This window comes from Pinus tabuliformis, chromosome 7, assembly GCF_031772625.1.
Source record: "Pinus tabuliformis cultivar Carrire ecotype Pingquan chromosome 7, CPIR1, whole genome shotgun sequence".
Lineage (NCBI taxonomy): Eukaryota > Viridiplantae > Streptophyta > Pinopsida > Pinales > Pinaceae > Pinus > Pinus tabuliformis.
Genome location: NC_142293.1, coordinates 2,038,146,438 through 2,038,167,257, shown reverse-complemented (window position 1 = coordinate 2,038,167,257; position 20,820 = coordinate 2,038,146,438). Strand labels below are relative to the sequence as shown.

General features: G+C 40.7%; 1 protein-coding gene across 1 annotated transcript in view; it reads left to right on the top strand.

Annotated features, from left to right (window-relative positions):
- The window catches only part of LOC149256692 (pleckstrin homology (PH) domain-containing protein), a 492,716-nt gene that overhangs the window by 34,665 nt on the left and 437,231 nt on the right, over positions 1-20,820 (top strand). Inside the window, 5 exon segments of the mRNA XM_089460839.1 lie at positions 13,912-14,006; positions 14,494-14,611; positions 15,005-15,106; positions 15,208-15,402; positions 15,540-15,700. Of these exon segments, the coding sequence (XP_089316965.1) occupies positions 13,912-14,006; positions 14,494-14,611; positions 15,005-15,106; positions 15,208-15,402; positions 15,540-15,700 (671 nt within the window).

Below are 20,820 nucleotides of genomic sequence, written 5' to 3'. Positions count from 1 at the left end.
ATTACTATCAAACATGCCTTAACAGCAGAGGGTTGGAGCCCTTGGGGTTGGTGCCTCAAAAGCTGGAAGGATTGGTGTCCTTGGAGTTGGTGCTCCTATATCCAAGGTTGGTGCCTTGGTAGCAGAGGGTTGGAGCCCTTGAGGTTGGTGCCTCAGAACTGGAAGGATTGGTGTCCTGGGAGTTGGTGCTCCTAAGTCCAAGGTTGGTGCCTTGACAAAACAGAGTTGGTGCTCTGGAGGTTGGAGCCTCACAAAAGTCCAAGTTGGTGCTTCGCAATAGATTGTAACCATATATATATATTGAATCTATTTTATTGCAAAGATTATATTAATAAAAGCATTTATTCGTCTTGTTCATCTTGTGTTCTGAATATAAATGTTTTGACTGGAAAAAATAACAGTTGAAAAGAAACACTGATTCACCCCCCAGTGTTTCAAACAACACAGACCTGGAAAACCTAGAATATTAGGTCGTGGAGGAATAACAACTCAGATTATAGTCAGCTTGGAACCTCGGACCTGTGACAGTCATTTGTGGTGACTTAAGGACAAACCTATGCTTGGACTTGTGGCAGTATTATTAGCAGCAGACCTCGGGTACCTTCTGTTAAAATTGGCAACTAGGGCCAAACTCCATGTGGATAATCTTATTAATTGAAGTTGATATTTTTCTTGGATCCCTCTCATCGAGAGGCATAGGATTGATCTAAAGATCATCTGATTCTAATAAGTATTCATGGAGATATGAATTTATTTGTGTTATGGGACAATTCGTCAAGGTCGGCCAGCAACCAAATAAATCCCACTTGTGCTCAACGTTTTAGTATAAATAGAGGTGGCCTTCAAGTCATTTCAACACACTTGGGATCTCTTCCTCTCTACTTGTCTTTGGGTTTTAGTAGGAGGAGAGATCTTAAGGGATAACGTTGCCCTAATCCAGAGGGCAGAAGCCAAAACAGCTGGGAAAAGCCGGAATTGTCGGAAAAGCCGGAAAAGCCAGAATTGCCGGGAAAAGCCGGAAAAGACGGAACTGTCGGAACTGCCGGGAACTGTTAGAATTGCTGGGAACCGCTAGAACTGCCGGGAATAGCGGGAATAGCGGGAACAGCTGGAATTGCCGGGAATAGCCGGAATTGCCAGAACTGTCGAGAATAGCCGGGAAAAGCCGGAACTGTCGGGAATTGCCGGGAATTGCGGGAACTGTCGGAATTGCCGGGAATAGACGAAACTGCCTAGAATAGCCGGCACTGCCAGAATAGCCGAGAAAGTTGACGGAGAGTGCAGAAACCGGAACATGTCGGGAAAAGTTGGAACTGTCGAAACTGTTGGGAATAGCCGGAATTTCCGGAACTGCTGGGAACAACCGGAATTGTCGAAACTATCGGAACAGCCAGAGCATCTGTCTCTGAAGGAGAGCAACATGCAAGGGACTACTAACTAACATTGGGATAGTTGTATGGTACTTGGCAGCAAATACACCAAGCATGCAATGTTACAGCTAGCATGCAAGGGACAACTAGCATGAAACAACAAGCATGCAAAGGACAACAAGCATGTTAGGGACAACAATCAAGCTAGGACAACAAGCAAGCAAGATGCAGCCAACACATAGGTCAGTATGGCAACATGGTGCAACAATGGCACATAATGCAGTACAGTGATGGGTACAGTCATGATTATTGAAGCATGATGAGATGTAGCATAGTGATGATGGGTGCAACATGGTGTATCACGGTGAGGTGTAGCATGATGACGAAATGCAACACAACGATAGGTGAAGGAGTCACCTTGGAGAATTAGTTGAAGCAGCATGTCTTCAACTGATCTCATGTATCATCTTCTTAGAGATGATCTATGCTCTTACCTAGATAAGTCAAAGTGTTGACTTCCGTTGTAAACATACTATCTCTCTCTCTCTGTTGAGCTATTGAAGAACATATAAGAAGAATTGATCAAGGGTTTCCCCACATTGGGGTTTGCCCCTGGCTAGCGCCACATCTTGTGTCCTCTTGTCTTGGTTTGTCTTCTGTGATTTATGTTTATGTTCTATCTGCAGTTTACTTTAATGCGAAAATTGAAATAAATTGCTCTAAGCATAGAACATACCTAAAATTAACATGGTATCGGCGCTGAGGTGAAGACAATGCCCAAGCAAGAGTGAAAGAGAAATCACAAAAGACAGTTGGGAAAGGAGAAAAGGATCAATGGATTCCTCATCCCTATTCAAATTCACCAAGGGTGAAGTCGAAGCAGAGAATATTATCAAAATGGCGCAGCAGAAGTTTTTGATGGCCTACCTAAAGATCACTTCAATGGGAAGTCCGGGTCTAAGGGTGAAGGAAAGGTAGATGCCTTGGTGGTAATAAGTTCGGCCATTATGTGAAGGAGTGTTTGAGGTAGGGACACATCACTTGATGATGATAACAATCATTCCAGGGACATCTTCAATGATCAAAGGAATGACATGTAATGCAGGTTATCAAGGAAACGACCGACTCTTCAGAGAAAGCAAGGAATCCCAGGTATGAAGAATCAAATGTTGTTTCTGATAAGATAAAGAAGCATTATGTTGTATTGGCCCTCTCCTTCAGATTCTTTGGGAATCTGACTTATTGATCGTAGTGTTTCAAGGCACCTCATCGGACAGAAGGGTGCTCTCTCGGATTCTGGTTCTCTTTGGATTCTGCTTTGGTATCATGGATGAGCAGGAAGTAGAAGTCGGTTGCTATAAGCACCACCGAGACCGAATACATAGCTATGAGTATGATCTCGTGTGAAGCTGCATGGTTGCAGAAACTCTTAAGTGAGTTGTTTGTACACATGATGAATACCACTGTGATTCTCTGTGACAACCAGAGGGGGGATTCGCTTATTGAGGAATCTCTTATTCCATGATTGCTTCAGCAGATAGACATTAGATATTGCCTTATCTGGGATATGGTAAGTCGATGAGCGAGGAGGCTCCATCGCATTGAGACTGATGTACAGGTCGCAAACATTTTGTCAAAGCCCCGGGGAAAGGTCAAATTTGTGACTTTCCTGAACGACTTGGAGTCGTTGAGAGACCTTCTTATAAGGGTCCTGGTTCTCTTTGGATTCTGCTTCGATATCATGGATGAGTAGGAAGCAGAAGTCGGTTGCTATAAGCACCACCGAGACCGAATACATAGCTATGAGTATGATCTTGTGTGAAGCTGCATGGTTGCAGAAGCTCTTAAGTGAGTTGTTTGTACACATGATGAATACCACTGTGATTCTCTGTGACAACCAGAGGGGGGATTCGATTATTGAGGAATCTCTTATTCCATGATTGCTCTAGCAGATAGACATCAAATATTGCCTTATCTGGGATATGGTAAGTCGATGAGCGAGGAGGCTCCATCGCATTGAGACTGATGTACAGGTCGCAGACATTTTGTCAAAGCCCCAGGGAAAGGTCAAATCTGTGACTTTCCTGAACGACTTGGAGTCGTTGAGAGACCTTATAAGGGTCCTGCATGTTGCATGCATTGAGCTCTGGGATCTCTGGGGGGCTTGGGGTACTTACTGGAGCAACATACGACCACAAGACGACTCACCCTCCCCTGGTGGTGCGCTATGTACAAGATGACAGGTTCAACCTTCCCCTGTGATATCCTGTTGCAACTGTGGAACAGGATGATTAGTTCTCCTTTGGGCCGGGATCATTAGTTCTCCCGTGGCAACTATGAAACATGATGATTAGTTCTCCTGTGGGCCTGGATGATTAGTTCTCCCGTGGCAATTGTGAAACAGGATGATTAGTTCTCCTGTGGGTCGAGATGATTAGTTTTCCCGTGGCGACTGTGGGGCAGGATGATTTGTTCTTCTATGGACAGGATGATTAGTTCTTCTGTCGAGGCATCCTACCCATGCAGTCTAAGACTCATGGGAAGTACCTCTCATTTGATCAATGAGCAGGGAAATGGGGTTAGGGACCATAGTAGTACTATCGATGGACGCATCGATGTATCTACCGTACTCCCTATGCTAGGATGACCTCCATTGATTTGGGATCAATGAAACTAATCTAAGATCAGTATGAGTGGTTTGAGACACTCTCTTGTGATATTGGTCTGGGATCAATAAAACTGACTTCGGGCTAGTAAGAGTGATGTGACACACTCTCTTAAGATGAAACTGACTTCGGGTCAGTAGAGAATGGTACGAGACATTCTCGATCAATTCTTCTTCTTCATGGTTCAACAGAGCAGAGCAGAGCAGAGCAAAGCAGAGCTCAGCAGAGCAGAGCAGTGCAGGGCACTGATGGCAGAGATAGTACAATCGGACATATGGATTAGCGGATGGAGTTCTCCCTAGTTGAGAGGGAGTGTTAAAATTGGCAACTAGGGACAAACTCCATGTGGGTCATCTTATTAATGGAAGCTGATATTTTTCTTGGATCCCTCTCATCGAGAGGTGTAGCACTGATCTAAAGATCATCTGGTTCCTATAAGTATTCATGGAGATATGAATTTATTTGTGTTATGGGACGATTCGTCAAGGTCGGCCAACAACCAAATAAACCCTACTTGTCTTTGGGTTTTAATAGGAGGAGAGATCCTAAGGGATAATGCTGCCCTAATCCAGAGGGCAGAAGCCGGATTTGCCGGGAAAAGCCAGAACTGCCGGAAAAGCTGGAACTACCGGGAATAGCCGGAATTGCCAGAACTGCCGGGAATAGCCGTAATTGCTGGAACTGCCGGGAATAGCTGGGAAAAGCTAGAACTGCCGGAATTGCCGAGAATTGCCGGGAACTGCCGAGAATTGCCGGAATTGCTGGAACTGCCGGGAATAGCCGGAATTGCTAAGAACAGTCGGAACTACTGGAACAGTCGAGAAAACTAACACAGAGGGCAGAAGCTGGAACTGTCGAGAAAAGCCAGAACTGTCGGGAATAATTGGAATTGTCGGAACCGCTGGGAACAACCGGAATTGTCGAAACTACCGGAACAACCAGAGCATCTGTCTCTGAAGGAGAGCAGCATGCAAGGGACTACTAACATTGGGATAGTTGTATGGTACTTGGCAGCAAATACACCAAGCATGCAATGTTACAGCTAGCATGCAAGGGACAACTAGCATGCAACAGCAAGCATGCAAAGGACAACAAGCAAGCTAGGACAACAAGCAAGCAAGATGCAGCCAACATATAGGTCAGTATGGCAACATGGTGCAACAATGGCACATAATGCAGTACAGTGATGGGTACAGTCATGATTATTGAAGCATGATGAGATGTAGCATAGTGATGATGGGTGCAACATGGTGTAGCACGGTGAGGTGTAGCATGATGACGAAATGCAGCACAACGATAGGTGAAGGAGTCACCTTGGAGAATTAGTTGAAGCAGCATGTTTTCAACTGATCTCATGTATCATCTTCTTAGAGATGATCTATGCTCTTACCTAGATAAGTCAAAGTGTTGACTTCCGTTGTAAATGTACTATCTCTCTCTCTCTCTGCTGAGCTATTGAAGAACATATAAGAAGAATTGATCAAGGGTTTCCCCACATTGGGGTTTGCCCCTGGCTAGCGCCACATCTTGTGTCCTCTTGTCTTGGCTTGTCTTCTGTGATTTATGTTTATGTTCTATCTGCAGTTTACTTTAATGCGAAAATTGAAATAAATTGCTCTAAGCATAGAACATACCTAAAATTAACATGGTATCGGCGCTGAGGTGAAGACAATGCCCAAGCAAGAGTGAAAGAGAAATCACAAAAGACAGTTGGGAAAGGAAAAAAGGATCAATGGATTCCTCATCCCTATTCAAATTCACCAAGGGTGAAGTCGAAGCAGAGAATATTATCAAAATGGCGCAGCAGAAGTTTTTGATGGCCTACCTAAAGATCACTTCAATGGGAAGTCCGGGTCTAAGGGTGGAAGGAAAGGCAGATGCCTTGGTGGTAATAAGTTCGGCCATTATGTGAAGGAGTGTCTGAGGTAGGGACACATAACTTGATGATGATAACAATCATTCCAGGGACATCTTCAATGATCAAAGGAATGACATGTAATGCAGGTTATCAAGGAAACGACCGACTCTTCAGAGAAAGCAAGGAATCCCAGGTATGAAGAATCAAATGTTGTTTCTGATAAGATAAAGAAGTGTTATGTTGTATTGGCCCTCTCCTTCAATTTCTTTGGGAATCTGACTTATTGATCGTAGTGTTTCAAGGCACCTCATCGGATAGAAGGGTGCTCTCTCGGATTCTGGTTCTCTTTGGATTCTGCTTCGATATCATGGATGAGCAGGAAGCAGAAGTCGGTTGCTATAAGCACCATCGAGACCGAATACATAGCTATGAGTATGATCTCGTGTGAAGCTGCATGGTTGCAGAAGCTCTTAAGTGAGTTGTTTGTACACATGATGAATACCACTGTGATTCTTTGTGACAACTAGAGGGGGGATTCGCTTATTGAGGAATCTCTTATTCCATGATTGCTTCAGCAGATAGACATTAGATATTGCCTTATCTGGGATATGGTAAGTCGATGAGCGAGGAGGCTCCATCGCATTGAGATTGATGTACAGGTCGCAGACATTTTGTCAAAGCCCCGGGGAAAGGTCAAATTTGTGACTTTCCTGAACGACTTGGAGTCATGGAGAGACCTTCTTATAAGGGTCCTGGTTCTCTTTGGATTCTGCTTCGATATCATGGATGAGCAGGAAGCAAATGTCGGTTGCTATAAGCACCTCCGAGACCGAATACATAGCTATGAGTATGATCTCGTGTGAAGCTGCATGGTTGCAGAAGCTCTTAAGTGAGTTGTTTGTACACATGATGAATACCACTGTGATTCTCTGTGACAACCAGAGGGGGGATTCGATTATTGAGGAATCTCTTATTCCATGATTGCTCTAGCAGATAGACATCAAATATTTCCTTATCTGGGATATGGTAAGTCGATGAGCGAGGAGGCTCTATCGCATTGAGACTGATGTACAGGTCACAGACATTTTGTCAAAGCCCCAGGGAAAGGTCAAATCTGTGACTTTCCTGAACGACTTGGTCGTTGAGAGACCTTATAAGGGTCCTGCATGTTGCATGCATTGAGCTCTGGGATCTCTGGGGGGCTTGGGGTACTTACTGGAGCAACATACGACCACAAGACGACTCACCCTCCCCTGGTGGTGCGCTATGTACAAGATGACAGGTTCAACCTTCCCCTGTGATATCCTGTTGCAACTGTGGAACAGGATGATTAGTTCTCCTTTGGGCCGGGATCATTAGTTCTCCCGTGGCAACTATGAAACAAGATGATTAGTTCTCCTGTGGGCCTGGATGATTAGTTCTCCCATGGCAACTGTGAAACAGGATGATTAGTTCTCCTGTGGGCCGGGATGATTAGTTTTCCCGTGGCGACTGTGGGGCAGGATGATTTGTTCTTCTATGGACAGGATGATTAGTTCTTCTGTCGAGGCATCCTACCCATGCAGTCTAAGACTCATGGGAAGTACCTCTCATTTGATCAATGAGCAGGGAAATGGGGTTAGGGACCATAGTAGTACTATCGATGGACGCATCGATGTATCTACCGTACTCCCTATGCTAGGATGACCTCAATTGATTTGGGATCAATGAAACTAATCTAAGATCAGTATGAGTGGTTTGAGACACTCTCTTGTGATATTGATCTGGGATCAATAAAATTGACTTCGGGCCAGTAAGAGTGATGTGACACACTCTCTTAAGATGAAACTGACTTCGGGTCAGTAGAGAATGGTACGAGACATTCTCGATCAATTCTTCTTCTTCATGGTTCAACAGAGCAGAGCAGAGCAAAGCAGAGCTCAGCAGAGCAGAGCAGTGCAGGGCACTGATGGCAGAGAGTACAATCGGACATATGGATTAGCGGATGGAGTTCTCCCTAGTTGAGAGGGAGGGTTAAAATTGGCAACTAGGGCCAAACTCCATGTGGGTCATCTTATTAATGGAAGCTGATATTTTTCTTGGATCCCACTCATCGAGAGGTGTAGCACTGATCTAAAGATCATCTGGTTCCTATAAGTATTCAGGGAGATATGAATTTATTTGTGTTATGGGACAATTCGTCAAGGTCGGCCAACAACCAAATAAACCCTACTTCTGCTCAACGTTTTAGTATAAATAGAGGTGGCCTTCAAGTCATTTCAACACACTTGGGATCTCTTCCTCTCTACTTGTCTTTGGGTTTTAGTAGGAGGAGAGATCCTAAGGGATAACGCTGCCCTAATCCAGAGGGCAGAAGCCGGAACGATTGGGAAAAGCCGGAACTGCCGGAAAAGCTGGAACTGCTGGAACTACCGGGAATAGCCGGAATTGCCAGAACTGCCGGGAATAGCCGGAACTGCCGGGAATAGCTGGGAAAAGCCGGAACTGCCGGAATTGCCGGGAACTGCCGAGAATTGCTGGAACTGCCGGGAATAGTCGGAACTGTTGAGAACAGCCGGAACTACTGGAACAGTCGAGAAAGCTAACACAGAGGGCAGAAGCCGGAACTGTCGAGAAAAGCCGGAACTGCCGGGAATAATTGGAATTGTCGGAACTGCTGGGAACAATCGAAATTGTCGAAACTACCGGAACAGCCAGAGCATCTGACTCTAAAGGAGAGCAACATGCAAGGGACAACTAACAAACATTGGGACAGTTGTATGGTACTTGGCAGCAAATACACCAAGCATGCAATGTTACAGCTAGCGTGGAAGGGACAGCTAGCATGCAACAATAAGCATGCAAAGGACAACAAGCAAGCTAGGACAACAAGCAAGCAAGATGCAGCCGACACATAGGTCAGTATGGCAACATGGTGCAACAATGGCACATAATGCAATACAGTGATGGGTACAGTGATGATTATTGAAGCATGATGAGATGCAACATAGTGATGATGGGTGCAACATGGTGCAGCATGATGACGAAATGCAGCGCAACGATAGGTGAAGGAGTCACCTTGGAGAATCAGTGGAAGCAACATGTCTTCAATTGATCTCATGTATCATCTTCTTAGAGATGATCTATGCTCTTACCTAGATAAGTCAAAGTGTTGACTTTCGTTGTAAATGTACTATCTCTCTCTCTCTGCTGAACTATTGAAGAACATATATGAAGAATTGATCAAGGGTTTCCCCACATTGGGGTTTGTCCCTGGCTAGCGCCACATCTTGTGTCCTCTTATCTTGGCTTGTCTTCTGAGATTTATGTTTATGTTCTATCTGCAGTTTACTTTAATGCGAAAATTGAAATAAATTGCTCCAAGCATAGAACATACCTAAAATTAACACCTTCAGATTTGTGGCTCGTTTATTCACCTTGGAAGCTCAGATTTCCCTACAAACTCTAGGACATGATGACAAGCGTACAATGAAGTAAAGACGGTGAAGATTCTAGGAACGCTGAACGGTGAAGACAGTGAAGCATTTCAAGTAAGTTATATTTACATTCTCTATTAAAAACAACAAGATTGGTGTCCTTGGAGTTGGTGCTCCTAAATTCAAAGTAGGTGCCTTGGATGAGATAGGGTTGAAGCCCTAGAAGTCGGAGCCTCATCAAAAACCAAGTTGGTGCTTGGGAATAATTATCATACATTGTATTTATTCTTTTATGCTCAATAAAATTATACTTATACGTTTCTCTGATTAAATTGTGAAGAATCTAACTGGTAATAATAACAATTGAAAGAAAATACTAATTCACCCCCTCTCAATATTTCCAACACAGTAAAGACAAAGAAATTTTGCGCCTCAGAGAGCACAATGAAAAACTACTTGAACAAGTCAAGGAAGCTAAAGCCACAAAGAAGGAACTCAAGAAGCGCTTATCAGAACAAGAAGAGGAAAATTCACGTTTAAAGAGCGTTAATCAAACATTATTAGAAAAAATCAAAAGTTTACAAGATGAGGAGATATTAAACATAAATCCAACAATCCAGAAATCAAAGAGCTTTTACGTCTAAGGAATCATAACCAAGCCCTACGTACGCAAATAATGAAGCTTAAAAGTGACAAAAAGACACTAAATGACAAGTTAGAAGTTAGAACGACTTACACAAGAAATATCTAAGCCTTTAGTCCAAGTTGAAGATAAAGGAGCAAATACCGATCCTGTCAATATTATAACTCAAAAAGATGAGAAACCAATAGAAGTTAAAACTTATGCATATATGGCAGTTCAAACAATGGAAATTCCGAGTGACGATTCAGTAACCAACTCAACAACAACAGAACCTGAAGTAAATGAGGAAATTACCACACACATGATAAGGGAAAGTCAAACCAGAAGAACTATTTATCGACATCTAAATCACAAAAGCAGACTTTCCAATGAATCTACGTACTAGTATCACTAAGAACATAAGCGACAAATTTATGTTCCCAAGAATATTGAAGTTTGCAGAATCCAGTCCTACAATAACTATTCATCACAAATTTTCAGAGATCAGAAGATTCAACAGAAGATTAATCTAGGATGGTCCAATCCGTTCTCAGTATGACAATTTTGTCTATGACTCAGAGCATCATATCATCTTGTGTCAACGAAGATGAAAGTTTGGAGACGAGAAGATATTCTCAGTAAGCTTTGGGGACAAAGCTTCTTGAAGAGAGAGACAATGTTATGAATATAATTCATATAAAAATAATAAATATAAATATAAATTTAATAATAATTAATAATTAATTAACTAATGGTTAGTTAGTTAGTAATGAAAAGGGATGTCTTAGAGACATGACCATTCATGAAAGGGCACCTACGTAGGGTATATAAGCAGGCCCCCATTCTCATTTGTAATCATCTCATATCTTACATCAATTCAATATCCAATATTCAATATACAGTTACGTGTCTTACAATGGACATTTACATCTTTGAAGTATTTTAAATTTCTACTGTGTGTACGACTTTTGGTCGTTACATTGGTATCAAAGTATACCACTAAAGTTTACAAACCCTAGTGGTTGCAGTAAACTGCTATTTCTATGGTGCTTTTCTTTTGCCAGCCTTGCGCTAGGACCTATCACTGTGTTGACTCTGGTTGGGACCAACAGGTGTGTTTTCCAACACCTTTTCTTCGGTATGGGCCCTATATCTTGTGTTGGATGGTCTTGGTCCTCGGCCCTATGACACCACTACTTAGCCTTGCTCGACTGGCAGTTGCCTGCTTGGGTCCTACTCGATTCGTCCCCTTTCTTTTGTTGTCGTGGACAAATTTTCCATAATGTTGGCCCCGTGCACTTGCTCTGCAACCTTGCAACCTTTGACAGGTGTGGTGGTTGTGCCTATCTAGGGACTGTCAACCACCAACTACGATGACTTTGCCCACTACCGAGTCTTGACATAGTTCCTTCGTATTCCTACACTTAGAGTTGCAGCTGGCTGGCGGCTCTGTTGCTATCACGTTCACTTGTAGGTCCCACTCACAACTTCTGCCAATTGTTATTTTCATTGACCCCTGAACCCACACACCTATTCCCTTGATTTATCTCGTGTGTTGTTAAATCTATCTGATAGCTGAATCCTCATTTGCGCCAACCCTGTCTAGCAACTAGCCACTGCGATTTGAAATGGTGGCTCTTTATTCCTGCCTTGTTAAGTCGGACAACCCTTGATCTCTGATGCTGGGTTTGACAACCCCCACGACTGTCAGCCACCACAATCAATTCTTTTTTTTTGTCTTCAGCTCTGCCACCTCAGCAGTCACCAAGTGCACCTGTCTGCCTTGTGCAACATATGGCCAACGGTCTCAACCCTTGCAACGTATGTTAGACCCTGAAGCCTTGCAAAATTAAATTTGTGCCTCATATGGTCATGATGGTACTTGGCCTTCTTGCAATGCTTGTACGACCCTCACACCATGATAATGAGATCGGTTTCTCAGAGTTTACACTATGATACCATGTTAATTTCTAAACCCTTCACCCTAACAATTAATTCCTAGCAGATTTATGTCTATCAAATAAAAACACATTTGAGTTATTAACATAAACATAAATTATTCAATGAAAGCACGTAAAATAACCAATATCACATAGACAAATTCCTGTCCAATCAACAACTCTTCATTTTATAAATCAGAACTTACTTGGGCTCCCTTACTAGGAAAATGATCCAAATTGAACAAAATACATACGACAATCTGGATCTGATCTAGCTGATCAAGCCCTAGACTTGGCTGATTTGGATCTCATTGCTGCCCCCTTTGCTCCTTCCTTGGACCCAACACAGTTGGGTGAAATTCCTTTTGCACCCACCATTGAGATGCTTCTCTCAATGCCTTGTGCCCTTTTGTGTTGTTGTGTCTTCTTCTTTGGCCTATCCCTTCTATTATAAGCTTGAGTTATGACTGAATCCACAACCATAATCTCCAAAGTGATTAATGACTGAGATTAGATTGGTTGATATTCATCTAATTTATTAATGCAAAAAACCTTTGCATTAGATTAGGTTATACTCACTTTTTTCTTATAAAAGAAATTACTTTAATTATTAAAGTAACTAAGGTGTAAGGGTCCATTAGGTGACTTCTGCATGCCTTGACAGTTAGGCCTGTGCAGAATTACCTGCCTGAGCTACAAACAGCAACAGTTATTTACGGCTATATATGTCTTGATTATTTGACATACTTAAAAGGACAATTTAAGTGATTTGACATCATCATTGAAGAATCTAAGGTCTGTTTTGCTGCTGCCATACCCGCTGTGCTGTAAAGTGCATTTTCAGATCTGGTTTATGTGGGATAAGTTGCCCTTAAGGGCTGAACCTTATCCAGGTTGTTTGGTATATTTTCTCGTCGAATTGCTTTGAAGATTTGGCTGCTAGAAAGTGAGATATTGTACTTCTTCTGTTGCTGTTTTATACTTCATTTCGTAACAGCAACAAGGCTGAAAATTCACAGGGTTAAAATCCAGGAAACCTCTAGTCAAAGAGGTTAAATTTCAGTTTTGCATTAAAAGTCAAAGACCTTTGATGTGAACAGAAATTTGTCTTTATTTACAACTTTTTCTGGTCTCACTCATATCCCCCAAACTCTTTATTTGCTGTTTAGTTTTCTTTCTTCACCTGCAATTGCTCTTATACCTTACTAATATCTTCACTTTCCTTTTAATTGATGCTTATTCTTGGATTTGAATTTTTGTAATATTTCTTCTAGACCTTTATTTTGAGTTGCTCCTTTTAATATTTCTTCTATGGAAAATGCGACTCCTATTTCAATGACTTCCAGGTCACTTTGAATTCTTCCAGACTAGCAAGCAGCCCCCCCTTCCACCAAAGCCCAACAGTGGCTCACCTCTTTTAGATAGATAGACATTATTTCGGCTGGTTCGAGTTCTTCCAACCAGATTTTTATACAGATTCTTTCCTTTGGCCTTGAATGGTAGGAGAGCTTCACACTTGACTTTAAAGGTTGACCCGTTCCCTCCTTGGACTGACAGCAGGCTTTTCGAGTACCAGATTTTGCCAATGAGCTAGGCTCTTGAGCATTGTATTTTCTTTTGTATTTCCTAAACAATGGTAGCTGTGCTTAGATCATTGAGATCAATTTTGTTTCTTGGTTTTACAGGAGTGACCATCACTCTCCGGCTTTTGTATTTCTACTTATGTATTAAGTAGTCCCATCAACCTAGTTTTCACAATTTGCTGGAAATGAATAAACTTAATCTTTCTTACCTGTACCATGTCAAACAATCAATAGAAAAAGCATTGTTGGAAGTACTAATTGGGCTTCAATTTTGTTTCTAGTGAATTAGTTTATTATTCTTGTGCCCTTTTGAACACAAATAAAATGCTCTTTTCTTATGAAGATATTTTAGTCTCGAAAGAATTTAGCAGGAAGGCGTTGGGATGAGATTTCTGTCTAGACCTTATCGTTCATTTTTTAAGGAACTAGCCTTATTTTTTGTGATGTGTATTTCAGAACACATCTTGGTTGGGGTCTCTTATTAACACTATAATTGGGAATATCAAGGTCTCTATTACAAATATCCACATCAGATACGAGGACACTGAAAGGTATGGATCCATGCTTCTGTTAATTGCTGGATGTTTCATGTACGCTGTATTGTCTCATTGGATGCCTGTTATAAGTGATATTTTTCATTTTTTCCTCAGAAAAAAATCATAATTTTATTACATCAACAAAACTACATTTTTTGGATGTTTATGAGAAAGCATTGACATCAAACTACCGCCATTGGAAGCACATAAACCTGCTCAAGAAGGAAGCATGACCAACCTGTCACAGTTCTAGAAAATCTATATGAGACCAACTCACAGCATCTCATAGAAGAGTCATCAAAAAGCTGAATCACAACAGTCCAAAATATACCATAGCAAGATAGGGCCACATGCCTTAAAGAAGGGAACAAAACCTCTTCAAAATAGAAGTCCAAAATTTTCTGGAATAAGTTCAATAGAAAGAAGCACCAAAACTCATACAGCCAAAACATACTTGAAAGGATTTTCTCTCGTCCTTGTTCTGACAAGGATTTTCTTTCAGCAATCCTGGACACCCTTTTGCAGCAGGGATAACTTTGGAGAAACTTGCATCAGTGACGATTGATGATAATGGAAATGAAATTTTTATTACTGGGGGAGCGCTAGAACACATGCAGAAGGTAAATTTCATTTTTTTCGAAATCCAAGATTTGATAATATTTTAAGCGCAGTGGTTTCTTGTATACAGCTTCTCCTTTTGATCTCAATGAATATGGGTGAAAATAGAGATTGGTGTGGTCTGAACTGTGAATCTTGGGTGGGAATATTTCACCATTCATTTTCATTATTGGTTGTGTCACGTGTGGCTTACAACTTGATCACCTTTAGTGCATGCCATTATATAGTGTGGCTTCAAATCATTTGCTTTTTTTCATTTAATGTTTATTTCATGCAACCATATCACCAAGTACGTGCAAACATGGAATGACCTTAAATCTCTGGAAGGAAATGATGAACAAGGGAAAACTTGATCTAGACTCTAAGGATACTTCCTTCCATGATTATTCATGCAGTCCATAGCGCTTGAAAGGTTGGCAATATATTTTGATTCTGACATAAAGCCATGGAAGACGGACAAACCTTGGGAGGAGTTGCTACCATCACAGTGGAGCCAGGTGTGAATTTGATCGTAGAATTGGAAAAAAATGCGTTGCCTTTTACAACTATGGTTTATGTTATTTTCGGGAAAATATACTAATAAATTTTTCTCTTTAAGATTTTTGAACCTGGAATAAAGGCGAAGGAGTCTGAAAATGGGAATATGGGTTTCCAAGAACACAGTTATCTCTTGCTTCCTGTACGTGGGTATGCAAAATATACAAAACTTGGATACAAGGATTTAAGAAGTGCAGATCAACCAGCACAAAAAGCTCTCATAAATTTGGATGATGTCACTTTGTCCCTGTCCCAAGTAAGGATTTTCTTCACTGTTTTATTCTGGTTAATTCTAATGTTTTTCTGTTGGGGCAGTTCTGTATTTGATTGTGTTATTGTCTTGCTTACACATTCAATATTTTCATAAAATAATAAGGGTTTTTTTGTTGACAGGAAGAATACCGCGACATACTAAAGCTAGCTGAAAATATTACAGCTTTCAATCGTCGGTTAAAGTATGCCCACTATCGGCCTCTTGTGGGGATCCATGAAGATGCTAAGTCCTGGTGGAAATATGCTTGTAAAGTGTTAACTGAAGAACAAAAGAAGGCAAGGTAGATTTACTATTCGCTCTTATTTTTTGTTTTAGAGTACATTGTCATAAATCGTTAAAATCATAAACATCATGATTAATTCAATGTGTTTTGAACTTTTGACATATGGTGGTTGCTTTCATCATTGAAGGTCATTGCTTGTCATGAGTTCGCCTATCCTTATTAATAATATTACTATATTTTTCAAGTAGATCAGGCTTAATAATACTTAACATAGGGTAGTAAGTTAGTAACCACTGTGCAATGAGAACAAGTTAGTTGTTTCCATCTATTATTTTGTTTGGGTAGCGTCTTTGTGGGTTGTTTTTTATTTGTTGTTATTGTTAATAGCAAGGGAAAAAATAATAGGTTGTGTCCTTTCTGAATGGTGATATCCGTCAGTTTAAATAAAATTAAAAAATAAAATCAAGAACCTTATATATGTATGGGGCAAAAGGGTATTCAAAACCAGCAGTATTAAAAAAAGAAAAATAAATATTCATAAAGTTGAATAAAATAAATTTAATTAAAGTTCGAAAGGTTGATAATTAAAATGTGGGAGGTATTTGTTTAAAACAAAGAAGATACCTTTATATAAGGTTCTTTTTAAAAGAGAAGGTATAAAAAATTTATTACAAAATGTTGAAAAATTAATAAAGTTTTACGGGTTTATAAAAAAGGATTACTTTTAAACCCTAAGCTCACCTCGAAAAAGTGAAATAGAGACTCGTAATGGAAGATTTCTTATACCTTTAGTAAATGTGTTAATGCACTATCTAAAATCAAATGATCACTTGCAGGAAGGGATATTATCATCTCTATTGATCCTACTAAAGATAATAATTATGTTAGTATTGAATGTGCTAACCAATTAGTGATTCTTTAATCGAATATAATTGAAATAATTTTTTTTTGACCTGAGTGACTGATCTGATATTGAGATCATAGACAATTATTAAGGTATTAGAAACTCATGTGCATGGATTTGCCTATGTTACTTTGTGCAATGGATCGATAAGTTTGCGAAATACATAGACAATGAAGCAGTTAAAGAACATAATAGACAAACACACATAAACACAACAAGTTTAATATGGAGTTCACCCAGAAACTCCTGGGCTACATCTCCTGGTCCAGCCTTCAGTGGTGACCTCTCTATTATGTCTTCAAAAACAAAGTTTTACAAAAGTATGAGCCCAATTTGAGTCTCAACACACAACAACAAGAGTTTTGCTTGAACCTCTCAAGCCTCTCAGAGTACACAGACTCTTTCTATCACTCTTTGTCTCTGTCTTTGCTTTGTTTGAGCGTTGCCTGTTTGTTTTCTGTCAATCTGTGGCTTTAAAGCCAATCGCCGCTGCCTGTTCGTTTCCTCTTCTCGGGTTCTTTGGCTTCCCGACCTCTGTCTGCTCAGATCCTCCTCTGAGCGTTAGCAATCATTGCTAAACGCTTTTAGGGATGGTGGCCACCTGTACTGTAACGGAATGGGCCATTAGACCTTTGAAATCCTTCGAAATCGCTGTTCTCTATTTACACAGAGAAATGCGTTCAAACATAGGAAAAGTCCGCCAAACACTATTTATCAGACTTCAAATATCCATAAATCCGCCTTATACTCCTATCGGGTCTGCCTGTATATCGACATCGCATCTCCATCGTTGATCTGGGAGATCCAGATCCAACGGCTGTGGTTCATTTCGGGCGGCTCTTCCGTATGGGGGTTAACCGCCCGATAAGGGTGGTTTTCTCTCTCCTTAGCCTGGACACGTGGCAACCAGTGTGTGGGATCGGGCGGAGCCCGGCCCAAACCACTTACCGCCTTTGGTCCTCCTGAAATCCTGCCTGTTTTGTGATTTCCCTTTATATTGGAAAATACATTAAAATATGAAAATCCCGCTTATATCGGACTTGAAATAACATACAATAGCATTAAGAAACCCTTTCGGGTCCGGTTCATCGCATCGGCGCTTTATCCTTTGTATTTCGTTTATTTAACGAAAATCGCGATTTACATTGAAAAAGTCCTTTTACCGGACTTGAAATTATATCAAATCTCGTTTATAATGTTATCGGGTCCGGATATCGCGAGTTATGTTTATATCGGTCCCACTCCTCTGTTATCGATACCATGTGGTCTTTGCCGGTAGCCTCCCTTTGCCACTGCCGATTGCAATTTGCTGGTCGGATCTGGACGGTTGATCGGCCAGATCCAACTGCTCCAATTCAAAGTTGCTTTGACTACCGATAAGCCTGTTTTTCAATGTTTTCTCTATGTTTTTGCCTCCCGATAGTGTTATCCGCATTCTTTAAAAGTTTTTCTTAGGCGATAGTTTTGAATGTTTAGAAGATTTTGAAGACTTGGAGGGTTTTTAAGGATCCATTTGGATCACGCATTCCCACTGAAAAGGCTTTCGGACCACCAAAATTTGGTTTTTTAAGGATCAATCAAGTGAGGATGCAACTTCCTCACTTGTCCAATCTCTATCCATCTTGCACTGCTTGGTTTTGAACCTTTGAATCCGATTTTGAGGTACTCAACATCCCCTCCGCGCGTAGTTCTCACCTTCTTGTCCAGAACTGTATCTTCTTGCAACTCATTGAGATATTCAGGCAACAAATCATCAATAGAAGGCAACTGAGTTTTCTCTTTGGGATTTTCAATCAATGAAGGTTCAAACAGTCTCAAGTTCTCTGCATTAACTACTGAATAGATGTGCATGTAAGCTGGCAAATCAAGGCGAAAAGCATTCTCATCAATTTTCTCAAGTATCTTGAAATGCCCATACCTTATTGGCTTCAGCTTCTTACCTTTACCCTCCATTCTGTCTTTGCTGATGTACAGCTAGACTTGATCACCAACTTGGAAGCTATGCTCAATTCGATGCTTATCATGCCTTGCCTTGTACTTGGCTTGGCTCTTTTTCAACTGTTTCTGCACTGCCTGGTGAATTTCTTGGATCTGTTCAATGAACTTGGTTGCTTTGTCCACATGACTGTGTCCATCAGCTATTATGTCTTTACTAAAGACAAAATCCAAGGGAGACCTTGGTATAAAACAAAACAAGTCTCAAAAGGAGATCTCTGTGTAGAATAATGTTTAACACGGTTGTAAGCATGTTGCACATAACACAAATGTTTATCTCAAAGCTTGGGATGCTTGCTGCAATAGCCCTTGAGCAACTGGATCACTGTCCTGTTGACCACCTCTGTTTGGCCATCTGTTTGTGGATGAAATGTTGTGCTCTTCTTCAATCTGGTGTCCATTATCTCCCATAGACTTGACCAAAACTTCCCAACAAATCGAGAATCTCGATTAGATATAATAGAAGTGGGTAACCCAAAATGAACCCATACATGCTGAAAGAACAACTTTGCTATTTGTTCAGCTGTAATCTGCTTATTACAAGGTATTAAAATACACATTTTACTGAACCTGTCCACAATAACATATAAATAGTCATGACCTTTTCTAGATTTTGGCAATCCCCCAACAAAGTCCATGGAAACACTTTCCCAAGGATGAGAAGGAACTGGAAGTGGAGTGTACAAGCCTAGTTTTCTATTGCTGGGCTTGCTTTTAGCACACATGGTACACCCTTTAATATATCTAGACTCTGTTTCATTCATTCTTGGCCACTAACAGAACCTTTGCAGCTATGCAATTGTTTTACTTACACCAAAATGACCTGATATTAGAGAAGTGTGTGCTTCTCGGATTATGTTAACTCTTTCAGTTTGAGGAATGCATAACTTTCCCAAATGATACAAGAGTTGGTTCTTAACATGATAATCCAATTCTTCTACTTGTTTGCCATGACTTAAAGTTGTATATACATCCTTAAAATCTGCATCTTGAGCATATTGTTCAATGTAGCTTTCATGCAATACCGAGTTATGCTTAAGTATAGTAGATGAATTTATGATTGGTCTGGATAACATATCTGCAACCTTATTGTGTATGCCTTTCTTATATCTGATGACAAGATGAAACTGTTGTAGAAAACCCATCCACCTATAGTGTCTTGATTGCTGCAATTTAGTTTGTGAGTGTAAATATTGAAGTGGTTGATGATCAGTATGTATAACTGTTTCTTTGCCCAATAGGTAATGTTTCCACTTTTTCACTCTGCACTAATGCATACAATTCTTTATCATATGTGGGATAATTAACTACTGCAGAATTAAATGTCTCAGAATGATAACATATGGGCTTACCATGTTGCATCAACACTGCTCCCATGGCATAGTCACTGGCATCTGTTTCAATCTCAAATGGTCTTTAAAGATCTGGCAATGCTAGTACTGGTGCTGTACTAATTTTTTCTATCAAGGTGTTGAAGGCTTTCTGTTGGTTGTCTCCCCACTGAAACACCTTGTTCAATCTTGTTAAAGCATGCAAGGGAGCTGCAATCAAGGAAAAGCTAGCAATAAACTTTCCCCAATATTGTGCTGCTCCTAGGAAGCTCCTAACTTCTGTAGCAGATTTGGGTTTAGGCCAGTTCACAATGACTTCAACCTTAGAGGGATCTATCTTCAATTCACCACCCCCTACAATATGACCCAAATAATTCAAAGATGTTTTGCCAAATTCACATTTTGATAATTTAACATAGAGATTTTTTCTTTTTCCAAAACATCTAAAGTCTGCTTTACATGCTTCAAATGTTCTTCCCATGTTTTACTGAAAACAAGAATGTCATCTAAATATACAATTACAAAATCATCAATAAAAGGTCGGAGTACATCATTCATAACTCTCATGAAAGTGGCAGGAACACTAGTTAAGCCAAAAGGCATAACCAACCATTCATACAACCCTCTCTTTGTTTTGAAAGTAGTCTCCATGCATCTTGTTCTGCAACTCTGCCCTGATGGTAGCCATTACGCAAGTCCAACTTGGAAAAGTAGACAACTTCTTTCAACTGATCTAATAGATCATCTATGCGAGGAAGAGGATAACGATTCTTGATTGTTATTTTAATCAGTGCTTTGTACTCAATGCACATCCTCCATGAACCATCTTTCTTTCTCACCAACACGATTGGAGATCTGCATGGTGATGTGCTTGGTCTTATGAATCCTTTGTCGAGCAGCTCCTGTACCTGCTTCTTGATCTTTGCATTTTCTAAAGCGGATAACCT